The sequence below is a fragment of the Orycteropus afer genome, unplaced genomic scaffold, assembly GCF_000298275.1.
Source record: "Orycteropus afer afer isolate SDZICR_OR568_19922 unplaced genomic scaffold, OryAfe1.0 scaffold00142, whole genome shotgun sequence".
Classification (NCBI taxonomy): Eukaryota; Metazoa; Chordata; class Mammalia; order Tubulidentata; family Orycteropodidae; genus Orycteropus; species Orycteropus afer.
This window is the reverse complement of record NW_006921729.1, coordinates 6,647,661-6,675,499: the sequence shown is the minus strand read 5'-3', so window position 1 is coordinate 6,675,499 and position 27,839 is coordinate 6,647,661. Positions and strand designations below refer to the sequence as shown.

At 40.2% G+C, this 27,839-nt stretch overlaps 1 protein-coding gene across 1 annotated transcript in view; it reads right to left on the bottom strand.

Moving 5' to 3' along the window:
* Nucleotides 1-27,839, bottom strand: part of ENTPD3 (ectonucleoside triphosphate diphosphohydrolase 3) — a 58,856-nt gene that overhangs the window by 1,002 nt on the left and 30,015 nt on the right. The window contains exons 4-9 of the mRNA XM_007945739.2: nucleotides 17,628-17,778; nucleotides 15,137-15,296; nucleotides 13,974-14,201; nucleotides 4,525-4,797; nucleotides 4,253-4,363; nucleotides 3,068-3,205 (exon numbers count right to left, since the gene is read on the bottom strand). Coding sequence (XP_007943930.1) covers nucleotides 3,068-3,205; nucleotides 4,253-4,363; nucleotides 4,525-4,797; nucleotides 13,974-14,201; nucleotides 15,137-15,296; nucleotides 17,628-17,778 — 1,061 coding nt within the window. The remainder of the gene's footprint in view (nucleotides 1-3,067; nucleotides 3,206-4,252; nucleotides 4,364-4,524; nucleotides 4,798-13,973; nucleotides 14,202-15,136; nucleotides 15,297-17,627; nucleotides 17,779-27,839) is intronic.

Here is a 27,839-nt window from a genome sequence, read left to right as displayed (position 1 = left end):
TGTACCGATACTGCCTCGGAAACCCAAGGAGGGGTCGCTATGAGTCAGGTCCAACTTGATGGCACGTAACAACAACAACATCTCGAATGATGTTCTTTGTCTTAAAGACTGTTTTATCAGATGTTAATATAAAAAAGACTGTTTTATCAGATATTAATGTAATCCAATCTGACCATATCTATCTTTTAATGGTGTGTTTAGTCCATTTATGATCATGGTGATTATTGATGTATTTGGACTTCTACCATCTTTTTAAATTCAATTACTGTCATTTTTCTTTATTTCTTTTATCTCCTTCTTGCCTTAAAAATGATATCTGCATCTTCTCACTTACAACATGAAAACATTAGGCCATTTTTATGTCTCTATATTATCCCTACCCTGCCTACCCACACCATGCTGGATTATATCTGTATTTCAATTCTGGGTGGTTATGAATGGATTTTTCTTTTCTTCGGTATTAGTTTTTTTTAATATTTAAATTTTAGGCTACATAATTTATTAAGGGATATGGCTAGAAAAGCCAGGGGGTGGCCTGCGGTGTAGTAAATTACTTAGTGTGGCTTTTCTACCCATAAGTCTTTGTAAACTCTAAGGTGGGAATTGCTATTAGCTACGGAGGAGATCCTGATTTTAAAGTCGCCCACCTGGGTTATTTCTGTTGGGCGTGGCACAATACAATGTTCTGGGAAGTTCCCACTCTCTCTCACATGCTTAGAGTTCTGATGCTGTGATTGGCTAGTTTGACCACCCTTCCAGGCTCAAAAGGAGGCCTCCTGGAGGCAGAACTCTCTCTGACTGCTGGTGGAGGAAGACGTGCTGCCGAAAGAGACACATGCTGCTGGGAAAGAGCCGCAAGAGACACGCATCACTGAGTGAGACACTGAGGGACCAGCACTGCTGGAAAAGAGACTCTGAGAGACTTTTGGCTGAGGGATGGTGGGCTGGGAGAGAGACTGAGTGTTCTTCCTGGACTTGAGTTGTAGCCTGGTGCTTCCCTAATAAACCCCATAATCTGTGAGTTCTGTGTGGCCACTGCAGTGAATTATCGAACCCAGGAGAGAGGTGGTGGGTGCCTTGGGAGGAACGGTTGGTGAAAGGGCTGGAGGGAGGCAGCATGTCTGGCCTTGCAGTAATAGGCCTTGGGTTACTGCTGGTAATCCTGCCTTCCCCTTGTAGGGTTAGAGGAGGTCAGAACATGTGGCCTCCTTGCCGTTTTTGCAATTGGTGTCAGAAGCGGTGGGATTCGTTGCAGTGGCTCCAGACTCATAGAAGCACCAGCATAGTGGCTAAAGCACTTGACTGCTAACCAGAAGGCTGGCGGTTCAAACCCACCAGTCACTCCTCGGAAGGAAGGTTGGGCAATCCTACTCCCGTAGTGATACTGCCTCGGAAACCCAAGGAGGGGTCGCTATGAGTCAGGGCTGACTTGATGGCACACAACAACAACAACAACAACATACTTGCAACATCTCCTGGGTTTATTTCTATTCTTATTTGCTTACTTCCTTAAAAAATATTTGCTCTGTGTAGAACATCTTCCGAAATCTTTTTTTTTTTTTTTCCTTCTCCTCATATTTGAATACCACAATGTCTGGATATTAGACTCTCTAGGATTTTTGAACCTAGAATTTTCTGTCCATTCAAATTTATATTCAGTGGAAAACTATTCTCCATCATTATCCTGTCCTTTACCGGTAATTAGATTCATTATAAGCAAGGCCTAGAGAGTACATGCCACCAGCAATCCTTACGTGTCTCCAGGCATCCTTATTTTCTGTAGATTACTTAATTTTATTTATGTAAAAGTAGACAGTCACAGACCTAATGCAGATTATTGATTGGCTTAATCTAATTATTACTGAAGCTGGTATTGAACAGACTGATGCCAGATGTCCTTCAGGCTGCACATCAGACATTCCTGAAATGAGAACACTCTCCCAGGAATGAATTGATAAATATATTAAAAGCCTGATATTTTTATTTTTATATCTTATGGAAAAAAAATCTACATATTTTATGAGAACATAGTTCTGGCTGAATGCTTGTATGAGGCTGAGTCCTTCCTGAAAACAGGAGGCTACCCCCCCAACACTGGTGACAGTGGTGGTTCCAGCTCTCAGGCCATTCTGGACTTGACCTATCCAGTGTGTGTGTGTGTGTGTGTGTGTGTACATACATACACATACATATGTATCTATATATATGATAGAGTTGCTATGATTCAGAACCAACTCAAGGGCACCTACTGACAACAACAATCCATATACACACACACACATATATATATATATACTGTGTATACAATATAGATATACTATGTGTGTGTATATATAGTATTTAAATAATAGTCTATAAATAAATATATATACTGAGTGAAGAAGATGCTCCCTGCCCTGCAAGTCATCTTTAGTAACTACAGTAAATTAGACTTACTCTAAAAGAAAATTCTCATTTAATGCTAATGTAAATTCCTCATTCTATAAAGCCTGTATCTTATTTTGACGTGTGTAAAACAGAGAAGCAATTGTTACTGTTCTTTTAAAAATATTTTAAAATAACTTATTTTATTTTTATTGTTATTGTTGAGAATATACATAGAAGAACCAGTTCTACAATTTCTACACATAAAATTGAGTTATTTATTTACTTAAATTTTGTTATTTTTGAAGCCTTTTTTCAGAACAAAAAAATCTCAGGCCCTTAACATATCTATCAATTCATTCAAAAAAGGTTTACTAAGTGCCAGTTGTATTCTAGCCCTTGTGCTGGGAATATGAAGATCATGAGACAAGTCCTTGCCCTGAGCAGTTCACTGTCCATTGGCTCTTTGTTCCTAATCCTTTCCTCACCTGGAAGGGTCTCCTGTGAACTCATCAACTGAATTCTCTGTTCTCTCTTTTCCTGGGATGCTCATAAGTGATCACAGCCTGACTAGCTTCTGCCCACAAAGTCTAAAATCATCAACACTTTTATCCTTCTACATTTCCTCCATACGTATCACACATATACACACAAACCTTTATTTTGTGAGGAAAAACATAAAGTTATCTGTGCTCTGACTTACTTCCTTTTTAAAATGGACTTGGGGCCAGGTGTCCTTGGTGAATTTGTATCCACTAATGAGCAAGTGGTAGATGTAGTGGGCTGAGAAGCAGTAGGAGCGAGCGTACTCCTCTTCAAACCTCGTGAGCAGCAGTGGGAGCTGAAAAGGGTTACAACAGATGAAAGGCAGGGCAGCCAGGCATGTCTTCAAAGGAACATTTCAAAACACCTTAGATCAACAGCAATCATTTAAAGAATTTAATAATAAAAATCATTATGTAATAATACAATTATATCATAATGAAAATATACATACTGCATAATGTTACATCATAATATATTTATTGAGAATGTATTATGTACTAAGAGCTCTGGCAGTGCAGTGATAATAGCATTTGGCTGCTAAACAAAAGGTCAGTGGTTTGAACTCATCAGCTGCTCTGTCAGAAGAAGATGAGGCAGTCTGGTTCTGTACAGATTTACAGTCTTGGAAACCATATGGGGCAGTTCTGCTCTATTCTATAGGGTAGCTGTGAGTGAATTGACTCAATGGCAGTGGGTATAGTTTTTTTGATTTATGTATCATGTGCCAGACATTGTACATATGGTTAGAACATTAATCCAACCATGAGTATAAGGTACAAACAAACAAACAAAAACCACTGCCATCAAGTCTGATTCATGGCAACCCTATAGGATGGAGTAGAACTGCCCCAAAAGGGTTTCCAAGGCTGTAATCTTTATGGAAGCAGACTGCCACATCTTTCTCCCACAGAGTGGCTGACAGGTTTGAACAGCTAACCTTTCAATTAGCAGCCCAGCACTTAACCACTGTGCCACCAGGGCTCCCCCATTTGATAGATGTGGCAGAAAGGTCAAACAACCACCAGCTGCTGTTGAGTAGACCCCAATTCGTGGCAACCTCATGTGTGTCAATGTTGAACTATGTTCCACAGTGTTTTCAATGACTGATTTTCTGGAAGTAGGTCACTAGGCCTTTCTTTCACAGTGCCTCTGGGTGGACTTGAACCCCCAACTTTTTGGTTAGCAGCTGAATGAGTTAACTGTTTGCAATACCTGGAGACTCTGGTGGAAAGGTAGAACAGCATAAAGCTCAAATTCAACACACACACACACACACACACACACACAAGATACACCCTGCTACACTATTTTGTACTGACATTGATCATTTCTCTTTACTGACCTGACTCCAGTTCTGTGAGCAGAAATTCCAGGTGCTTGAGTTAAAGGTGTCTAGGGAAAAGCTACCTGAAAGATTTAAAGCACTGGCTGTGTAGTAGAAACCAGCAAAAGCCTGTAAGTAATACAGAGGATATTAGTCTGCAGAATGGGATATAATATGGAGGATTCAGGGTAGGGAAGAGAAAAGTGGGAAACAGGTCAGCAGAAGAGAAATAGAACAAGGATAAATATTTGATGGGGAAAAAAGAAAAAATTCAGTGGCTTTGGCCTTACCACAAATGGCCCTTTAACTTTTGGCTGATAAACTCCATTAAAGGAACAGGCTTCTTGGTCATGGCAAGTTTCAAAGACAAATAGGGAAGCCACCTTTTCCCTACACAGCAATGGGTCCCCAGTTCCTTCAAAAGTGATGATATCGTTGGGGCTGTAACTGGCTGGCTTCAGGTCCAGTGTGCACAGGCTATCAAACATGTGGCCCACAGTGAAGGTGGTGACATAATCCCGAGGGTAACAGGGGTTGGTGAGGTTGGTTTTGGTGGGAGAATTCTGTAGGTCCAAGAGTAAGATATAAGAGACCATTCTTTTGTAGATAACCAAATGTTTCCCTTTTCCAAATTCTCACTGTTGCTATCCTTCAATGCCAAGAGAGAAACTGAAAACAAAAAACAAAGCAAAACAAAAACAAAAACATTCTGCCCCAGTGTATACTAGATGGCAGTACCCCCCAGGCTATCTAGAGAACTCAAGTAGGGGCAGGATTGGGGGTGACAGATACTATCCTTGGTGCACTCTCATGACAGTACTAATGACAGCATGGTGAAGCAGGTTTTATGAACTCCATTTTGATGAGAAAACAAGGTATCTTTAGATTAGTTTATGAATTTAGATATATAATCTGGTCAAATAATCCAAAAAGTACATATAAATATATGATGAATTAAGTCTCTCTCCCACCCACCTCCAGCCACCAGTTCCCTTCTCTGCCAGCAATTGCTATTCCCAGTTTTATGTGTATCCTTTCAGAAAGCATCTATGAAAATACAAATATATTTTCTTTACTCTTACTTTTTGTTTTACAAAACTACAAATGGTTTTAGTTTAACTTGTAACATATCATACCAGGGTCACCAATGGCTGAAATATTTGTTGAAAGGAAAAGAAAATCAAATCAATCAACTGGTTACTTAGTTCTTGTGTGCCACTGAGTCAGACCTGATTCATAGGGACCCCTCCTTGGGTTTCCGAGGCAGTATCACTACAGAAGTAGATTACCCAACCTTCCTTCTGAGGAGCGGCTGATGGGTTTGCACCGCCAGCCTTCTGGTTAGCAGTCAAATGCCTTAGGTGCTATGCCAGCAGAGCTCCTGGTTACTTAGTACCAACCTCCAAATCTGACAATTTTTTTTTATTGATTAATATAAATTATTTCTGGCTTGCTTCAGAGAAGTTCAGTAAATATTAGTTCTCTTCTCCTTTTTAGGTTGATTTATTTATTATGGTATTCCATAAATTTACTGCTGTGCCATATTACTCAGGCATACAACAGGGAACAAATCTTCAAATCTTCACAGAACTTAGTGTTTGCAAGGCATTATCATGAAAGAAACCAGCAAGCTTGAGAGAAAAAGTTCATGAGGAAATTATCACATAACATGATCTTGGAGGCAAAACTAGTTACAAATGGAAAGAATACACCATTTTCAATAGTGATAGAAACTATAAAACACACATACATGAAAACTATGGTACATTTAGCAAGAAAGGTGCAAGACTAATGATGAAACTACAAATTTCATTGAAGGATACAAACCAAGAGCTAAATAAATGTAAAGATGTTCTAAAATTTTGGATAGAAATTATTAAGCCACTTTCTACCAAGTTAATATATGAATTAATGCAATTTTAATCATAATCTTGATAAAAAATGTTTTTGTTACTACTGAAAATGATTTTGAACTTCAAAATAATTGTCAGATGGTATAGCAATCCCAATCCTAGAATCCCAGTCCCTAGAAGTGAAAGTAGGAATGCCAACAGAAACCTATACACCAGTGTTCACTGAAGCACTTTTCACAATACCCAAAAGGTATAAATAACCTAATTGCTTGTCAACAGATGAATGGATAAACAAAATGTGGTATATACATACAATGGAATATTACTCAACTATTAAGAGATATGAAGTCCTGATGTGTGCCACAACATGGATGAACCTTGAAAACAGTCAAAAGGACAAAATACTGTATGATCTCTTATGTGAAATTAGCAGATGTTACCCAAAGATTATTAGTGGTTACCAGGGGTGAATGGGAGGGAAAAAGAATGAGTTTCTGCTCAGGGGCATTGAGTTTATGTTAATTTGGAAAAGGAAAGCAAGAATGGTCACACAATTTTGAAGAATGTGATCAGTGTTACTGAATTATACATGTGGAAATTGTTGAACTGGTTTATGCTTTGTTGTGTATATTTTCAACACAATTTTTTTTTTTTTTTTAAAGAATTGAAGGTAGAAACTGCTACAACTGGAACAGCATGATATTGTCCTTAGAATTGATAAATGATGAATAGAGAGAACAGAAAATCCAGAATCAGATCCTCAGTATCCAAGGAGGTATTTTTGGAATCTCTTGGAATCCTGAAGTTACAATATTGCATAGAGAAGCAAAAGCCATCACAACACTTCTGCTGGGAATTTAAAGGGTTTTAACTTTGTTGAAAAATAAATCTGTCCTTTGACCCTGTCTTACAGAAGTAAAATCACTAGCACACGAAGTTATACATATGTGTTGTTGTTCTTAGGTGCCGTCAAGTCGGCTCTGATTCATAGCGACTCTATGTACGACAGAACAAAACATTGCCCGGTCCTGTGTCAGCTTCATAGTCCTTGCTATACCTGAGCCCATCAACGCAGCCACTGTGTCAGTCCATCTCATTGCAGGTCTTCCCCTTCTTCATTGACCCTCCACTATACCAACAATGATATCCTTCTCCAGGGAATGGTCCTTTCTGACAACATGACTGAGATAGGTGAGACGAAGTCTGGCCATTCTTGCTCCCGAGGAACATTCCAGCTCTCCTTTTTCTAGGACAGATTTGTACTTTCTTTTGGCAGTCCATGGTACTTTCAGTATTCTTCGCCAACACCAAACTCAAAAGCATCAACTCTTCTTTGGTCTTTCTTATTCATTGTCCAGCTATCACATGCATATGAGGCAATTGAATATATCATGGCTTGGCTTAGGTGCACCTTAGTGTTCAAAGAGACATCTTTGCTCTTCAACATTTTAAATGGCTCTTTTGCAGCAGATTTGCCAAGTACAATACGTCATCTGACGTCTTGACTGCTGCTTCCTTTGGGGTTGATGGTGGAACCAAGTAATATGAAATCTTTGATGACTTCACTCTTTTCTCCATTTATCATGATGCTGCTAGTTGGTCCAGTTGTGAGGATTTTTGTTTTCTTTATGTTGAGATGTAATCCATACTACAAACCGTAGTCTTTCATCTTCATCAGTAAGTGTTTCAAGTCCTCCTCACTTTCAGCAAGCAAAGTTATATTGTCTGAGTATTGCAGTTTGTTAATGATTCTTCCTCCAGTCCTGATGCCACGCTCTTCTTCATACAGTCTACCTTCATGGATTATTTGCTCAGCATACAGATTGAATAAGTATAGTGGAAGGATACAACCCTGACACACTACCTCATTTTAAACCATGCAGTATCCCCTTGTTCTGTTCAAATGGTGACCTCCTGGTCTATGTACAGGTTCCTCATGAGCACAATTAAGTGTTCTGGAATTTCCATTCTTCTCAATGTTACCCATAATTTGTTATGATCCACACAATCGGATGCTTTTGCATAGTCAATAAAACACAAGTAAACATCTTTCTGGTATTATTTGCTTTCAGCCAAGATCCATCTGACATCAGCATCCCTTGTTCCACATCCACTTCTGAATCCAGCTTGCATTTCTGGAAGTTCTTTATCAATATACTGCTGCAACCGTCCTTGAATTATCTTCAGTAAGATTTTACTTGCATGCGATATTAATGAGATTGTTTGATAATTTCCACATTCTGTGGGATCACCTTTCTTGGGAATGGGTACAAATATGGATCTCCTCCAGTCAATTGGCCAGGTAGCTGTTTTCCAAATTTCTTGACACAGATAAGTGATCTGTTTGTTGAAACATCTCAATGGGTATTCTGTCAATTCCTGGAGCCTTGTTTTTCGCCACTTCCTTCAATGTAGCTTGAACTTCTTCCTTCAATACCATTGGTTCTTGATCATATGCCACCTCCTGAAATGGATGAACATCGACCAATTCTTTTTGTAACCATGACTGTGTGTGGTGGTTATGTTTTTGGGTCAACTTGGCTGGGCCTGGTTGAGTGGCTGGGCAGCTGGTGGTAGTTATTCCCCATGCTGAGACTGGGAATCGGCTCTATGGTGGGATCTACCACAAGCAGCTGAGTAGCTGCTTTGGGTATGTGGTCTGCTTCCTGTATATAAGAAGCAGCTTTGGGAATGGTCTGTAGCCAATGACACGCTTGGACCCTGCGTGTAGCTATGTCATTGCTCAGCAGCCTGCTATGCTCTGCCAACCTTGGGACTTACAATGGACTTGAGTTAATGGCCTGCCATGTGGTTTGGTTAACATCAGGACTGTACCTTTTTACTTGTCAACTTTGGGGCTTCACAGCCTCAGCAGCTAGCAGCTGTCTGAGTGAAGAAACCCCTCTAGCTCCAGTGGGTTGGGAGCAGGAGGCAGAGCTGGATCCCAAGGTTGAGGGGCTTTCACCCAGCCCCTAGAGCCTGGCACTTGAATTTGGGCTTAAAGCCTACAAATGGTAAGAATAAACTCCTGTTTGTTAAGGCCATCCCATTTGTGGTATATTTCTTGTCAGAGTGGCACTAGGTTACCAGAACACTGTGTATTCCTTCCATCTTCTTTTCCTGCATCATTTAATATTTTGCCCATAGAATCTTTCAGTATTTCAACTCGAGGCTTGATTTTTTTCTTCAGTTCTTTCAGCTTGAGAAGTGCCAAGCATGTTCTTCCCTTCTGGTTTTCTAACTCCAGGTCTCTGCACATTTCATCATAATAATTGACTTTGTCTTCTAGAGCTTCCCTTTGAAATCTCTGTTCAGCTCTTTTATCATTTCTTCCATTCATTTTAGCTACTCTCCATTCAAGGGCAAGTTTTAGAGTCTCTTCTGACATCCATTTTGGTCTTTTCTTCCTCTCCTGTCTTTTCAATGACCTTTTGCTTTCTTCGTGGATCATGTTCTTGATGTCATCCCACAATTTGTCTGGTTTTTGGTCATTAGTGTTCAATGCGTCAAATTTGTCCTTTAGATGGTCTCTAAATTCAGATGGGATATAATCAAGTTTATATTTTGGCTCTTGTGAACTTGTTTTAATTGTCTTCAATTTCAGCTTGAACTTGCACATGAGCAGTTGATGGTCTGTTGCACAGTCAGCTCTTGGCTTTGTTTTGGCTGAAGATACTGAGCTTCTCTATCATCCTTTTCCACAGATGTAGTTGATCTGATTCCTGGGTACTCCATCTGGCAGAGTCCACGTGTATAGCTGCCATTTATGTTGTTGAAAAAGGTATTTGCAATGAATAAGTCATTGTTCTTACAAAATTCTACCATGCAATCTCCAGTGTTATTTCCATCACCAAGGCCTTATTTTCCAACTACCAGTGATTTTTCTTTGTTTCCAACATTTGCATTCCAATCACCACTGATAATCCACACATCTTGATTGCATGTTTGGTCAATTTCAGACTGCAAAAGTTGATAAAAATCTTCAATTTCCTCATGTTTGGCTTTGGTAGTTGGTGCGTAAATTTGAATAAAAGTAGTATTAACTGGCCTTCCTTGTAGGTGTACGTGTATTATCCTATCACTGACAGCGCTGTATTTCAGGATAGATCTTGAAACATTGTGATGATGAATGCCATGCCATTTCTCTTTAATTTTGTCTTTCCAGGCATAGTAGATCATATGGTTATTTGATTCAAACTGGCCAAAACCAGTCCATTTCAGCTCACTAGTGCCTAGGACATTGATCTTTGTGTGTTTCATTTTTGACAACTTCCAATTTTCCTAGATTATTACTTTGTACATGTTCCAATTATTAATGGATGTTTGCATCTGTTATTTCCCATTTTCAGTCATGCCACATCAGCTTGGGTCATGCCACATCAGCTAATGGAGGTCCCAAAAGCTTTACTCCATCCACATCATTAAGGTCAGCTCTACTCTGAGGAGGCAGCTCTTTCCCAGTTGTATTTTGAGTGCTTTCCGACCTGAGGGGCTCATCTTCTGGCACTATATCAGACTGTTTCAGTGCTATTCATCAAGTTTTCTAGTAATGTACCAGGTAGTATTTCACTGCTATTCATAAGGTTTTCACTGGCCAATTCTTTGAGCAGTGAATGGCGCCATCCTTCTTCCCAGTCTGTCTTAGTCTAGAAGCTCTGCCGAAACTTGTCCACCATACATGACCCTGCTGTATTTGAAATACCAGTGGCATAGCCTCCAGCCTCACAGCAACACGCAAGCCCTCACAGTACAACAAACTGACAGATGAGTGCTGGATCATACTCTTATTGTAGAAACAAAACAGGACCTAGCCTGATGTCCAACAGGAGGAGAATCATTGGAAAATAATGGAATATTAATCAGTAAAGAAGATCAGTTATAGTTTGACCTGGAATTCCTGGAACACCACATCAAGCTATGATCAGGGGTGACATTCAGAAAATGGGGTCTGAGAGAGAGTCTTTTCATTTTTACTTTAACATCTTTTTTGTATGGGTGTTATTGAAATTTTTACAATAAACATGTATTTTCTTTAATAATAAAATAACCAACATAGGATTTCTTTTAAAATGATGATACTTGGAATAGTATACACTCATAAAAATAATACTTTCAAAGTACATTTAACAACATAGAAAATTACTCATGATGTATCATTAGATGAAAAAAGAGCTGGATATAAAATTATATATACCATATAAGGCCCATTTTATAAATATACAAATTCATACATAAAAACAGACTGGGAGAAAATGCAACAACACATTAATAGTGGTTAATTTTGTTTTGTTTTATTCTTTGTGTGTGTGTGTGTGTATGTTTTCTGGATTTTTTTTTTTTTCACTGAACATGTGTTACTTTAAAATCAGAAGAAAAAAGTCTTACTTAAAAAGGAAAAGAAAGTAAACACATGACCCTAATGTCAAACCTTCTATCAGAGTGGGGTTTGGGCCTGGATCAATTGGGGATTTATCAATAAGAAAAGAATGTTGTAAAGTATACATTGTCCAGTTGTCATTCTCACCACAGAAGATAGCCTCTTATTTTGCAGATGAGGAAATGAGACTCAGACAGGTGGAAATTTTTTCCTCATCCAGTTCTCGTTACCCAATCATTTGTGTGAACAAAGTCAGGGCTTAGCAACACATATTGGGCACATGAAAGTATTTCTCAAGCAGCTCTAGACATGTATTTGTGGATAATCCTCATCATACATGGATCTATCCTTCCCCTCACCTGAGTCAGGAATCTAGGACATCTGGGGGAAGAGCCAACATCTTAGGCTTCTAGAGGTTACCAGAAAAGTAGGGAAGATGCCCTCCCACCCCTGGGAGCTGACTGCACAGCAAAAGGCTGAGATCTCATTCCTTTGCCTCCAGTTCTGGGTTCTCACCTAGAAATCTGTATTCTCAAACATAAATTAGAGCTCAGAAAGGTGGAATAGTCACTTATCTTCCGTAGGTTGTTAGATACATAATCATTCTTTAATAAATATTACAGTCATGCATGTGTATGTGTGTGTATGCCTCAGATAGGGCCAAACAAATTTACAAGGTTAGCCTCTCTGACCCTGGGAATGGATTATTTCCCCTGCACTCATTACCCTGTGTCAAGTTCAGAGGGTCCACCCCTGCCTCCTGTCTCAAACGCAGGGCCAGAGTATGTTGGTTGGAATATTTTGCACTAGAGGCACATTATGGGCAGTGGGTGGTAGGCATTGAGATCCCTGTGAGGAGCATATTCATGTAACAATGAATGGCTGGCTAAGGAGGGCTGATTGGACTCTCTGCAAGCTTTGGCTTGGTTGAGTGAGAGGTGAAAGTCTAATGTGGTAGCTGAGTTTCTTGAGCCATACAAGAGTGGTGGAAAGCTGTCTGCAGGCTTCTTACCTTCTGCCCTTCTCTAGGCAGTGCTCAGCCTCTTTGACAATAAATGTCGCATGCATATGTACTGGATGGAGTTCTGATGGTGTGATGGCTAAACCATTTGGCTGCAAACCAAAAGGTCAGCATTGAACCCATTACTGCTCCACCAGAGAAAGATGCAGTCTGCTTCCGTAAAGAATTACAGCCTTAGAAACCCTGTGGAACGGTTCTTACAGGGTTGCTGTGAGTCAAAATTGACTTGAATGGCAGTGGTTTTTTTTTTGTTTGTTTGTTTGTTTTTGGGTTATATGTACTGGGGCTCTAGCTTTTCTTGTGAGACTCAGAAGTTTTGGGGAGTGGGGTCAGAATTGCAAGGTCAGAACCACTCACCCTGCATGACCATTTGGCAAATGCTGAAGTCTAAAGGGGTCTTCAGATGTGAGGTCTGCTGAAGATGACACTTCTATAAACCAGCCTGATTTTTCTGCAGGCTAATAGCTGAGAAATACTGTCCTCTTCTTTGATAATTAAGGTGGGTTGGAGGGGTGGGGATAAACCTATGGATGCTGGCCCACTATGTACACAGGGGTACCCAGCCTTTGTCCTTTGCCTGTGTCCCATCAGAAGCCAGATTCTGTAGCTTCTGGCCAAACTCACACTCCTCCTGGGTGTCAGTGCCTTCCCCTTCACCTTGGCAGCCCAGCCACGGCTGACGTTGACATCCCTTGAGGGCCTGAGTTTGATCCAGTTCTCATCTGTAGAGAGAGTGTCCTCACTGAGACACAATTCAATAAGTTGAGTTTCAGTTCATAACAAGGAGCCCTGATGGTGCTAAGGTATTGGGCTACTAACCAGAAGGTCAGCAATTCAAATCCACCAGTTGCTCCATGGCTGAAAGTTGAGGCAGTCTGCTTCTATAAAGATTTACAGCCTTGGAAATCCTATAGGACAGTTCTACTCTGCCCTATAGGGTCACTATTAGTCAGAATTGACTCCATGACTGTGTTTTTATTTGCAACAGCCTTGTAGCTGCTGCCTGAAGTAGCCATCTGTGCCCTGGAACAGTTACCAGAATTACTGACCTATGTGATGGAATCAGGTTGCTCTAAAATCACACCATATAAAGGCCATCTAGCCTGCCTAATATAGACCCATCTCAAGGAGGCTGAGCCTGGGGTGGGGGGAGCTCTGATCTCTCCCCACTGTTGTCTGTACCCAGGGGAGTCTAAAAATTCTAAGGCTTCTTTAGCTATTGGCTTAAAACAGTCTGTGTCCATAAAGGGATCCTGGGTCTTGAATCATTTACAAAGCATGTGGAACTCTGGACTTCCCACTCAAGTATGCTGGAAGCTATCAACACAGCAGGGAGAGAGCTTGGACCCTGAGGAGTAAAATGAAAAATGCTGTTGTTTTCTGGCAGCCCTCCAACTAGAATGGAAAGGACATACCCCAGAATACAAAGAATCTTCCCCTCAGCTCAGACCCCCAAGGGGACACATGCTACCCCTGAGGTCCAAGTACCTGAAGGAGCATCACCAGAAACCTCTTCTCAGCCTCATTCCGTCCATAGCACTGGAAGCTGTGTGTATACAGGGTGTACTCATAGCCATACAGGGACACCTGCATGATGTCACTGGTGTCCTCCTTCTCTTCCACTGCGAAGGATATTTGGGTGGAGGCACCACCTAAATCCAGGGCTCCTGTAGTCTCCACTCCATGTGGATGTACCCACATATGCCACAGGTTCTTCTGCACAGTGGGAAAAGGATGCAAGATAAAAGGCCAAAGACACCAACTCTCTTTTTGCCCAGGACTCTCCACCAAAGACCCACCTCCTATGGCTACAAAGCATGGCATATACAGCAGTCAGAGCCAACCTCCTCCTTTTATTCCAGGAGTGGTGAACTCAAATGCTTACAGGGACTGGGCAGGCAATGCACATGAATAATAAATGAGTGAAGTAGATTTGGTGTGAACAAATTTGAGTCCATGAAGTGCACTCTGTTCCAGTTGATTGCTACTGTGCAGGAATGTGTCCACTGTGACTGGTTCTTCCACTTTTTTGGAAGGGATCAGAAGAAGCTAGAAATGTGGATATTATTATGAAATTTCCCACATATTAACTATTGACAATTATTTGAAAAATTTAAATACATTTGATGGGGAACAAAATAGGTTTTGGGCTGGATACAGAGTGCTCTCAGTTTGTGTCCTCTGTAACATGATAGTTGCCTTTTGGAGTTGACTTTCCTTGCAAGGAGTGTGGGGAGCAGAGTGTAAGGAGACTTGGGTACCAGAATGAGTTGGGAAGTAGACTGCCTGAAGGCTTGTGAAATTCCTGAAGGCCATGGAGCCTTTCTGAAGATCATTCTCCAGCTGCCCTTCAAAAGGCCCATAGATTAGTGTTAGATTTAGATTTCCTCCCCAATTTCTGAAATCCTAGTAAAGTGACAATGTTCCCTTCCATCCAGTCCAATGTATCATCCAAGTTTTCACTGCACTTATACTCTGGGATACATAATATCTTTTCTTAGCTATTGTCTCAACGGTGTTGCCCTAATGTACTGTGATGGGAAATGACACAGGACAGACGTCCTTGTTGGCATGCACCTCTGCTTAAGCTACCACCCACAGGGGACGGAATAAACAGCAAGATTAAAAACCATGCATTTGTTTCCACACACCTCCAGGAAATTTCCCATTAAATAGTTGGCTGTAATCCATCCATATACCCCTTCCTCTTGCCCAGAAATGATTTGAGCACCCCTAAAATCAAAGGGCTGGGACTTGAAGTAGTTTTGGATGCTTGCAAGGACTTCATTAGCTGCTGTTTCATTTTGCAACCTATGCAAGGCACAGAACACAAGAGGCTAAGTGCCCAGACAACACAGTCTTCAAACAGTCTCACTCAGGTGAAAATGCAAACCTCCCCGCCCCCTCTGCTGGCAGGGACGATTTTCCAGATGTGTGTAATACACAGCAACCCCCTTTGCAGGTAGAAGCCTCCAGGGGCAATCATGATGACAGGGTGCACTTGTTCCCTGTCAAACTGCCAAGCAGGAAATTAGCTTTCAGTAAAAATACCACTTGTTCTCCATACCCATAACAGTTCCTGTCCTATTTTCTAGCAACCAGCTAATCAAAAAAGCCTCCAACCTAACCACTATTGCTCTCAGATTTCAGATCAGCAGAGGAAAGAAGACTGGTGAAGGCAAAGGAGTGGCAGAAATAATCACTTAGGAGCACCACAGGAAGGAGCCCTTAGCAGGCCAGCATGAAGGGCAGCTTAGAAGGAAGAGGAAAGGAGGTGGGTTGAGTATTTATTTAGCTGCTCCTGCTTTGCTCCTTGAGAGGGCTTCATTATAATAAGGTATCTCCTTTAGGACAAATGGCCATAATTGGATGGAAAAACCATCAATGGACTGACCCATGGAGGAATGACAACATAGCATTATGTCACCTATGACACCGGGTTATTAATATCACTCATCTGCTATCATTTTACCCTGTGGAAGAACGCTCATGAGAGGTATCATTTTCCCTCTCATCAGTGGATTAAGAAAGCCATGGGCACTGGCTCATTTTTGGCTTAAGAAGAAGAAAGAGCAATCCTTCAAGCAGAAATCCCTTGCAATTCAGTGGCAAACTATCCCTAATTAAAAAATAATTCTGTTTTCCAAGTTCCCATCCCAACTGATTCTCATGCATTGTTATTCTATATTTCACTTTTGTGGTGATCAAAAGGGAGTTTCTCTGGTGGCGTAGTGCCTAAGGCATTTGACTGCTAACCAGAAGGCTGGCAGTTCAAACCCACCAGCCAATCCTGGGAAGAAAGGTTGGGCAGTCTACTTATGTAGTGATACTGCCTCAGAAACCCAAGAAGGGGCTGCTATGAGTTGGGTCTGACTTGACATCAATGAGTTTGGTTTGGTTTTGGTCGGTGATCAAACTGTCAGTTCCTTAGAAGAAATGGATCATCAGTAGAAAAGTTTTATGAGGAGGAGTTAATATTGAATTTATTCAAATGGACATCCAGTATTTTCTCCAGGTGATGAGCTTTCTCTTCCATGTTTTTTGTCATAGGCTGTAAATTGAAAGCCTTTTAATTATTTTTCCCCAAAAGGAGTGGGAGGAACAACTAAGAAAAAGTTAGGTTAGAACGTTTTTTGTTAGAAAGAAATGTGACAGAAAGAAAGGATTTCTAGATGATTTCTATTTCAGGTAAACTCAGTCATTTTGAAACGCATTACTGTTGTCTAGGCAACAATAGTAAGCAAAGATCCACATTTTGCATGGTTAACCAGGACATGAGAACAGATGCAAGGACATATGAAAGTTTCAAAGAAATGGTCCAATCCGACTAGGGATTGCTTTGTGATTTCTGTTCCAATGTGATCAGGGACAAAGCAGCTGCAGCTGTTTGTTTGTTCCTTTATATATTTGTTTATATCCTCACATCTATAATTCTAAATTACTGGGCTCATAGACCAAATGAATGTCTTCTTCTGGTGACAAAGCCTTATTTCCAAAGCTTGGAGCAGCCTTTACCCTGATGAGGTTTACATTTGCTGGTTCTTTTCTGAACTATTTTTCTTTGATTTCAAGCCAAGGAAAGACTATAATGGAGAAAACAATGAAGAGAAAGGGCATTCAGAAACAAAGTGATTTGGCTAAAAGTCATGGCTGCAAATTTAGAAGGAACCACTTGACTGAAGTAAATGAGATGTTTATTTCATAGTAACCCCAAAGACTGAATGATTTTAGGTGTGGACATTTCATTATTTTAAAACAGATTTCAGTGGTACTTTGTATCTGGGTAGAAGCTACCAAGCTTTGGGTTGTAGTGAGTGGTGTTGGTTGTTCATAGGTGTCAAAACACCAATACTTTTCTAAAGAACTACAGGTACACCCCATGAGCAGATGTCACATTATTTCCCATTTATTCAGGTCTCAGAAAAATCACTGAGGGAGAGGGAATTAATTTTAGAACTGCTTCTTTTGGGTATTAAAATAAGGACCGAAAGTTTCCCAACCTTTAAAGCTTAGTTTTATGGTAGAATATGGTCTTCTGTCTTTCAGATTTGCTCCCAGAAATAGAGTTGCATTCTTGGCAAGATTTAGCACATTCTTGGCTATTTCAGTCAAGTGGGCTCCTTCATACCTTCTCGCACTTACCTCAACAAGCGCATCCCAGCTGTGGCTCCTAGATGAATGCTGGTGGATCTGTGGAGGTGGTCTGGAATCTGCTCCTTGACATTTTGCATGCATTCCTCAAAGGCTTTGGGGACATCTTGGGGGTTATTTGCATAGCTGGAGATCCCAAAACCTGAAGATCAAGCAGGCAGTCAGCACTCTTCAGCATAGAAGTTCAGCAAGAACTAACAATAGTAATCCAAACCAAAACCCATCACCATCAAGGCATACAACTTTCAAACTAAAAACAAATTGCTTTTGAAAATGTATGGGTTTTGGTGGGGAAAACAGTTGGATGCACTAAGTTCCATTTGGTCATAGTGTTCAGGTCATTCCCCAGTTATCAAATGCGCAAAGGACTGCAATAGACATTTCACCAAAGAAGATATTCAGTGGCCATAAAATACATGAAAATATGCTCAGCCTCATTACCCATCAAAAACCAAAAACCAAACCCATTGCCATCAAGTCAATTCCAACTCAGCAACCCTGTAGGAAAGAGTAGAACTGCCCAAAGGGTTTAAAAAGGCTATATCTTTACAAAAGCAGACTGTCTCATCTTTGTCCCATGGAGTGGCTGGTGGGTTTGAACCACCAACCTTTTAATTAGCAGCCAAATGCTTTAATCACAATCAGAGCTCCATTATTCTGTTAGGGGTTGTAAAATGGCGATATTTTAATTCTGGCCTTCTTTCTTTATTTATTGCCTAAAATACTTTTTTAATTTTTACTGTGATTTGGATGAAAGTTTACAGAGCACATTCATTTTCCATATAGAAGTTCATACATATTTTGTTTCATGACATTGGCTGAAATTCCCCACAATGTAACAGCTCCCTTCCCACTTCCTCCCCATAGTTACCTCTTCCTGTGTCTTTCCCTCCCATGCACTTCTGCCCCACCCCAAGCTGTCTTCCTGTGCAAACACTGCTCTTCTGTTCTTCCATGACTGATTGCTCCAAGTAGTGTATTTACCTGATGTAAATGTTCACCCCATATGCCTGTGTTTTGTTTGGCTGGAAGCCACGGATGTGAGTTCAATTCCAGACCTGAAGGGTAGCTAGGGGCCATATAGTCTCAGGGATCTCACCAGGCTCTATCAGACCAGAAACCTGGTCTTTTTTTTTTTTTTTTTTAATGATTTTGAGTTTTGTTCCACATTGTTCTCCCACTCTATCCAGGATCTCCTGCACCAATCCCCCTCCGAGTGGTTGACAGTGGTAGCCAGGCACCATCTAGTTCTGGTCTCATGGTCATATAGATTGGTGATCGCATGGTCTACCAGTACCTTGGACTAATTGTTTTCATGCATCTTTGGTTTTTCTTCATGCTTCTTTGCTCTAGATGAGGAGAAACCCATTCGTGCTCATCTAAAATACTTTTATAAAAGAAAACTTCCTCGCTATTAACTATTTGTTTATCCTAAGGTATACACTTAGGAGTTCTGGTGGCATGGTACCTAAGGCATCTGACTGCTAACCAGAAGGCTGGTGGTTCAAACCCACCAGCCACTCCTCGGAAGGAAGAATGGGCAATCTACTTCTGTAGAGATACTGCCTGGGAAACCCAGGGAGGGGTCGCTATGAGTTAAAATTGACTTGAGGGCATGTGAGTTTGTTTTTTTTGGTTTTAAGGTACACTTTGTATAGGAAAGCTGGATAAGCCTTGATTCTTTCCCTTTATTTATCAGCTTAAAAAATATGACTTGCATCACTTTTATCCCCCTAGTTTAATGAATGGGAGATTTTGTTTGTTATTTTAGATCTCTAAACAAACAAAAATCTTTTGAACATAGGAATGTAAAGATACATTTGATGTGTTTCAATTCATTGTAGTTTTATTCTTATCAATTCACAAAAGGTCTCATCTTTATTTAGCCAGTGGGGCCCTCTTCAGTTTTGGCCCTGAGTTCTTTTGATGTGATCCCAGAAGCTAGTATCAGATTACCCAATAACCAAGGTAAGCACGGGCTTATTTGTACTTACTAATCCGTAGTGAATTTGACCCATGTGAAATTGTTTTATCTTTATATAGAAGATAAAACAAACAGCTGCCATCAAGTCAGTTCTGATTCATGCAATTCCAAGTGTATCAGGAGAACTGCATTTACAGGCTTTTCAATGGTTGTGATCTTTTGGAAGTTGAAAGCCAGACTTCATCTGAGGTGCCTCTGGGTGGATGTGAACTGCTAACCTTTCAGTTAGTAGCTGGGAACTTAACTGTTTGTACCAGCTGGGGACTCCTTTCAGAGGACAGAAGTTGGGAAAACTTTATTTTAAGAGAAAATACATCATAAGTTCTTACTAATACTTCCACAATTCAAATTCAAGACTATAAGTTTTTTTTCTTAACCTCTTTGATCCTACATATTTTGTTTTCTTTTTTAATTATAAACTAAACAGAAACAAAGACTAGCACAATGAAAACTCATGTGCTCATAACCAAGCTTCAAAAGTTATCAACTATCAATGGCTAATCTTTCTTTTTTAAATACCTTAACCCACATCAAACCTGTCTCTGTCCATCTGATCTTACATCTTTATCTTCATTTTCCTATGCTAAAAATCCTGGTGCCCAGCAACCCCAACATTATAATTCATTTGCTTTATTTCACCTTCCAGAGACAACAATCTAAGAATAACAATCCCAGCATTACCATCAACTCTATGATTATTAAGGAGAGCTGGTGGTGCAACAGTTAAGTGCCCGGATGCTAACCTAGCTTTGTGGTTTGAACCCACTAGCTACTCTACAAAAGAAAAGACCTGGCAATCTGCTCTTATAAAGATTATAGCCTGGGAAACCCTAAGGGGCAGTTCTACTCTGTCACATGGGGTCTCTATGAGTCAGAATTGACTTAACCGCACTCAATAGCATGATTATTGAAAACATTTTAGGACTTTTATTTTTATTTTTATTTTTTGTTCTTAGGGTATATATCAGCAGATATACAGTGAAATTATCATGTTCAATCATTTGAAACAATTCCGTTTTATATGGTTATGCCAACAATTTGATATAAAATTAGGTCTGTTTCATTTTTTAATGCATTTTATTGCAATATAATTTATGTACAGTGAAATACATAAAACTAAAGTGACATGGATCAAAGCATTTTTTTTTTGCAGCATTCCCTCCCCTCCTTTCCCACCCCTAGCAACCAACAAAGAAAATTTCCCTCCATAAATAAACCTTTCCTTGACCCTCCACAACAACAAACTAATATTATATTTGTCCTTCTGTGATTGACTTGTTTCACTCAGCATAATGTCCTCCAAGTTCATCCATGGTATGTGGTGTTTTGCAGACTCCACATCATTCTTTAGTGCTTCATAGCATTCCATTTTGTGTATGTAACATAGTTTGGTCATCCATTCTTCCGCTGATGGGCACATAATTGGTTTCCATCTTTTTGCTACTGTAAATAGTGCTGCAATGAACATGGGTGTGTATATATCTGTTCTTGTCCTGGATCTCACCTCTCTAGGTTATATACCTAGTAATGGGATTGCTGGGTCAAATGGTATTTCCAATTCCAGCTTTCTAAGGGATTTCCATACTGCTTTCCACAGTGGTTGTATCACTTCACAGTCCCACCAGCAGTGTATGAGAGTCCCAATCCCTGCCAGCATTTGTTCTTTTCTGTCTCATTGAACCTCACCATCAGTGCTGGGGAGAGATGGTATCTCATTGTTGTTTTGATTTACATCTCTCTGATGGCCAGTGATCATGAGCATCTCTTCATGTATTTGTTGGCCACCTGAATATCCTCCTTGGTGAAGTGTCTATTCATGTCTTCTGCCCATTTTTCAATTGGATTGTTAATCCCTTTGTTGTTAAGGCATTGAAGTTTTCTGTAAATCTTAGAGATAAGTCCCTTGCCAGATATGTAATTATTGACCAGTATGAATTTATTGCTGTTATTTTGTTATGTGCTTTTTTTTGTGATGGAGATTTCTTTGTTCTATATAATTTTCTGTGCTGAACTCATTTTGTTTATGAATAGTGTTATCACTTCCTTCATTGCTATTGTTTTACTATTTGCTAAATATTTGTGCTGGTCCTCTTTTTGATTTTGTTGTGAAGGTTTATCATTTTTCTTTGAGGTACCCTATGATTTATAGTTTTCTTCCCAAGTTTAGAACAGTCCATTCTATTTTATAGTTGTCTTGACTTCCCTACCATTTAGAAGTTGTGTAACTACACAGTTTTTTCCTCCATTTTGGTTTGTAGTTGTCCTCATTTGTCAATTGATGTCTCTGGTTCCCTGTTTACAATCTTGTAGGCTTATTTACTTTGGATACTTCTATAACTGGGCTGGTTTCTGGGTTTTGTCATCATGTGTGTTAATGGCCAGTTGTTGTTAGCTGTTGTTGCTTCTCTGTCCAAAGGACTCCCTTTAACATCTCTTGCAAGGTTGGTCTGGTTTTAACAAATTCCCTTAATTTCTGCTTACCTGGAAATCTCCTAATTTCACCATCATATTCGAGGGACAGTTTTGCTGGGTATATAATTATTGGTTGAAAATTGTTCTCTTTCAGGGTTTTATCTGTACCATCCCATTGTCTGCTCACCTGCATGGTTTGTACTGAGAAATCTGAGCTTAGTCTTATTGGTTGCTCCTTGTAGGATTTATGTGGGATACCATCAAAAGGGATAACCTACATGTAATTGGAATTCCAGAACAGGAAGAGACAAATAAAACCACAGAAAAAATTGTCAAAGATTTGTTGGAAGAGAATTTTCCTGGTATGATGAAAGATGAGAACATATCCATTCAAGAAGTCCAGTGAACCCCAAACAGGATAGACCCCAAAAGAAAATCACCAACACATACCATCATCAAACTCACTGAAACCAAAGACAAAGAAAAAATCCTGAAAGCAGCATGGGAAAAATGAAAGTTACCTACAAGGAGCAACCAATAAGACTAAGCTCAGATTTCTCAGTACAAACCATGCAGGTGAGCAGACAATGAGAATACTGTCACTTTAAAATCCAAAATGGCTACCACTTGTAAAGATTAAAAGTGGCTGTGCCCTTGGTCACTTTAAATATCCACACTCTAGGCAGCCAAAAGTCCACAGCTCAGGTTGTTTCCCTCCTTGCTGTTTCCATTCCTAGTCATAGGCCACTAACGCAGTCATCCCTGCAGCCCATGGCGACCACAGCTGATCTTTAGGTCAATTCTCAAGTCCCAACACCACTTGGAAATATTCAGGCTGTTGGTCCCATCAGAGTAGCTGACAGTCCACTGCTCTGACTGTCTCAGTACTTACTGCTTTCATTCAGGTTTTTCCACTAGTTGGTGCCTCATCCACTTCTTATACTTCCTTTCAAAGCTAAGGGCTCTAGGATTATCTTCTGTATCTCTGTCAGTTGGTTTCTCTTTTCTTTGGTGAAGAGGGTCTGTGTAGTTTGTCTGCTTATTCCTCCATCTTACCAGAAGTCGGTCTGTTTCATTTTTTTAATTTTAGGGACTGCTTCTTTTAAAAACTAATTTTGTTTCACAGTTATTATATATTTATGTGGTTCTAACATAAAGCCGGGAGCTCTGTTAGTGTAGTGCGTAAGGCATTTGACTGCTAATTAGAAGGCTGGCAGTTCAAACCTACCAGCCACTCCTCAGAAGGAAGATCGGGCAATCTACTTCCATAGAGATACTGCCTCGGAAACCCAAGGAGCGGTTGCTATGAGTCAGATGCTACTTGACGGCAGTGAGTTTGGTTTTTTTGTTTGTTTTTTAAAAACATAAAAGCCTACAAAACTAGGTATATTCAGAGATATTTACCTTCTGTCCCTGTCTCTTCCTCCTCCACATAATTTTGTTTTAAATTTTAATTTATATACTACTTTTTTGCTGACCCTCTCCTGATCTAGATGAATGGTATGTAACTATATATACTTTTTTCTATGTTGTATTTTGCATTTAACAACATGCACTCCATAGAAGTATATTGATATTCTTCGTTTATTTTTACAACTGCATTGGATACCATTGTAGGAATGTAACCTATTTTGTTCTACCAGTTCCAGTATATGGAAGGAAAAGTACAAGATAGACAAGGAGAATGGAGGGAAAATAATCACTCTGGAAACTTTCTTGGTCTGTTTGAATTGATAGAGCCATTGGCTTCTTCTTCTACCCTCTGGACTGTTCCTACCCTCTTTGAACCATCACATAGCATTAAAAAAAAATTCAGAACTCTAATTACAAGTTTTGCCTGGGTGTGCCCACTGTAATGCACAGACATGCAGATTTCAGTGACAGTGCTGGAGTAGCAAAGGCAGGCTTTCCCACCCTGGCTGACCACAGAGCCTACTGTTGCCTCTTAGAAATAGCCTCCTACAATAGACAAATGACAACAGCATACGCCATTGGCTTGATGACATCTTGGTCTCAGGAGTTCAGAATTGACGGAACTGGAAAGAACACTACTAATAATTATAATTTAAGAATACATATATAATTTTTAATGTATAAAGGATAAAATGTTAACAGTTGTTTTCTCCCCACTAGAGAGTGAGGAAAGGAACCTGGTGGTGCAGTGGTTAAGTGCTCAGCTGCTAACCACATGGTGGGTGGTTTGAACCCACCAGACACTCTGTGGGAGAAAGATGAGGCAGTCTGCTTCCATAAAGATGATAGCCTTGGAAACCCTATGGGGCAGCGCTATTCTGTCCAATAGGGTAGCTATGAATCAGAATCAACTAAATGGCAATGAGTTTTTGGTTGGAAGGTGATATTTGGATTATTTACCTCCATTTTATTTATGTATATTTACTTACTTCCATACAATGAAAATACATTATTTTGTAATTGAAAAGTTATTTTAAAAAGACACACAATCATCAGTAGCATAATATGGAGGATTAAGTTCTTATACAAATCAGGCAAATTTCTATGTAAAAGATTATTTAGTAGTTTTTTTTTGGTCTTTTTTCAATAAAATAACATCAACAACAAAACAACAATCCTGCTAAACATCATAACTCAGTGCTTCTGAGAAACTACTAAATGAATTCCTATACACTGATCATTCAGCTTCTACAATTATCAATATATAAAAAACCAGTTGCCATTGAGTTGACTCATGGTGACCTCATGTGTGTCAGAGTAGAACTATGTTCTATTGTTGTTGTTGTTGTTGTCGTTGTTGTGTGCCTTCGAGTCGGACCCGACTCATAGCAACCCCTCCTTGGGTTTCCAAGGCAGTATCACTATGGAAGTAGATTGCCCCATCTTCCTTCTGAGGAGTGGCTGGTGGGTTTGAACCACCAGCCTTCTGGTTAGCAGTCAAGTGCCTTAGCCACTAGGCTACCAGAGCTCTATAGGGTTTTCAAATTTTGAGGGAAGCAGATTGCCAGGCCTTTCTTCTGAGGTAACTCTAACATTTTGGTTAGCAGGTGTGGTGGTTATGCTTGTGTGTCAACTTGGCTGGGCCTGGTTGAGTGGCTGGGCAGCTGAATGTAGTTACTCCCCCTGGTGAGATTAGTAATTAACTACATGGTGGAATCTATTGGAGCAGCTGAGTAGCTGCTTTGTGTATGTGGTCTGCTTCCCGTATATAAGAAACAACTATGGGAATGGTCTTTAAGCTTATGGCACACTTAAACCCTGCATGTAGCTGTGTCTTTGCTCAGTAGTCTGCCATGCTCTGCCAATCCTGGAACTTTAAATAGACTTAAATTAATGGCTTGCTGTGTGGTTTGGTAACATCAGGACTGTGTCATTTTACTTGTCAACCTTGGGCTTGTCAGTCTCAGCAGCCAGAAGCTGTCTGAGTAAAGAAAAGCCTCTAGCTCCAGTGGGCTGGGAGCAGAAGGCAAAGCTGAAGCCCAAGGTTGAGGGGCTTTCACCCAGCCCCTAGAGCATGGTACCTTGAACTCAGACTTAAAGCCTCCAAATTGTAAGAATAAACTCCTATTTGTTAAGGCCATCCCATTTGTGATATATTCCTGTCAGAGCAGTACTAGGTAACCAGAACAACAGGGAAGCACATTAATTGTACCACTGAGGGACTCCTATCGATATATAGCCAACTTTATTTTCATCTGTACTCTCCCTCTTTTTCACTTCCCACTGGATTATTGTAAAGCAAACCCAGGCATTATATCAGTTTATCTGGAAAAGCATTAGTATGTGCCTGTAAAATATGAGGGCTTTTTTAAAAAACATAGAAAGCAATCTTTAATATTATCAATTAGCCAGTCAGTGTTCAAATTTCCCAGAATGAGTCATAATTTATTTTTTCCTTACAGTTGCTTTGTTTGAATCAGGAACTAAAAGTTCACACATTGCATGTGGCTGATCTATCTTGTAAGATTATTTTAACATATAGCAATTTTCCTGCCCTCCCTGCCTTTTCCCCCTTGCCATCTATTTATCAAAGAAATCAGATCACTTGTCTGGAGATTCTTCCTCATTCTGGATTATGCTGATAAGATTTTGAGGTGTCATTTAACATGTTCCTCTATCCCTTATAAAAATCTACTAGTTGATTCCGACTCATAGCAACCCCCATTGGGTTTCCAAGGCTGTAAATCTTTACAGAAGTAGATTGCCTTATCTTTCTCCCACAGAGCAGCTGGGGGGTTTGAACTGCTGGCCTTCTGGTTAGCAGCTAAGTGCCTTACCCACTAAGTTATCAGAGCTTCTTCAAAACCTTATAGTTCCTGTAAATTGAGAGTTACTTCTAGAGACCTGATCAGATTGAGGTTTGATTTTTTGCAAGAGCACTTCCTAGATATGCTAGGTTCTTTCATGGTGTTTACATACTGGGGACATATCATGTCTGTCATCTTGGGTTATAATGTCCCCACCAGCCTTTCACCTAAGGGTTCATTCCTTCACCCTTCCAACACTTTCTTGATTTGACTTCTGGTGTTCCTCTCCCCTTACTGGCCACAATCCTTCCAAGTTCCTTTGCTGGACCCTCCTCCTCTCCTCAACCTGTAAATATTGGTGTATACAAGGCTAAGTCTTGGAACCTTCTCTGTAGTATCTACTCATCCCTAGGTAAGCTTATATAGCCTTGAAGCTGTAAACACCACCCATATTCTGTTGTCCCTCAGGTTTCTCTCTCCAGACCCTCTCCCCTATAGTCTAAGCTTGCCTATCTGACAGTGCCACATCTCCACTTAGATCAGGAGTGACCAAACTGCTGGACTCAGTAGGTGTGTTTGTATGGTTTGTGAGCAAAAAATGTTTTTTCCATTTTTCAATGGTTGAAAAATTCAAAAGAAGAGTAACATTTCATGACTAAGGTGAACCTTACTTAAGCCTTGGTATTTTCAATCGCCTCATATACATGTGCAAGCTGAATAGTGAATGGAAAGCCAAAGAAGAATTGATGCCTTGAATATGGTGTTGGTGAAGAATATTGAATGTACTGTGGACTGCCAGAAAAATGAACAAATCTGTTTTGGAAGAAGTACCCACCAGCCACTCCTCGGGAGGAAGATGGGGCAATCGACTTCCATAGTGATACTGCCTCGGAAACCCAAGGAGGGGTCGCTATGAGTCGGGTCTGACTCAAAGGCACCTAACAACAACAACAACAACAATACCCAGAATACTCTTTGGAAGTGAGGATGGCAAGACTTTGTCTCATACTTTGGATGTGTTATCAGGAGAGATCAATCTCTGCAGCAGGACACCATGCTCAGTAAAACAGCGTCAGTGAGAGAGAGGAAGATCTTCAGTGAGATTGATTGACACAGTGGCTGTAACAATGGGTTCAAACATAGCATGACCATGAGGATGGTGTAGGAATGGACATTGTTTTGTTCTGTTATACGTAGGGTCACTGCAAGTCAGAACAGACTCAACACCTAACAACAGCATTTCATGACGTGAAAACTATATGAAATTCAAGTGTCAGCGTCCATAAAAAAGTTTTGTGGAAACAAAGCCACACTTGTTTGTTCATGTATTGTGTTTTTGCACTAAAGTGGTAGAGCTGAGTATTTATCACAGAGACTACCTAGTTTGCAAAGCCTGAAATATTCATCATCTATTTCTTTACAGAAAAAGTTTGTTGACCACTGACTTAGATACTTTATAGGCATTTCAAGAATTATATCCAAAACCAGAGGGTTCCGGCAAGATGGCGGACTAGGCAGAAGGATTGCACAGACCCTCTTCAACAAAGAAAAGGGAAACCAATTAACACAGACACAGAAGATAATCTT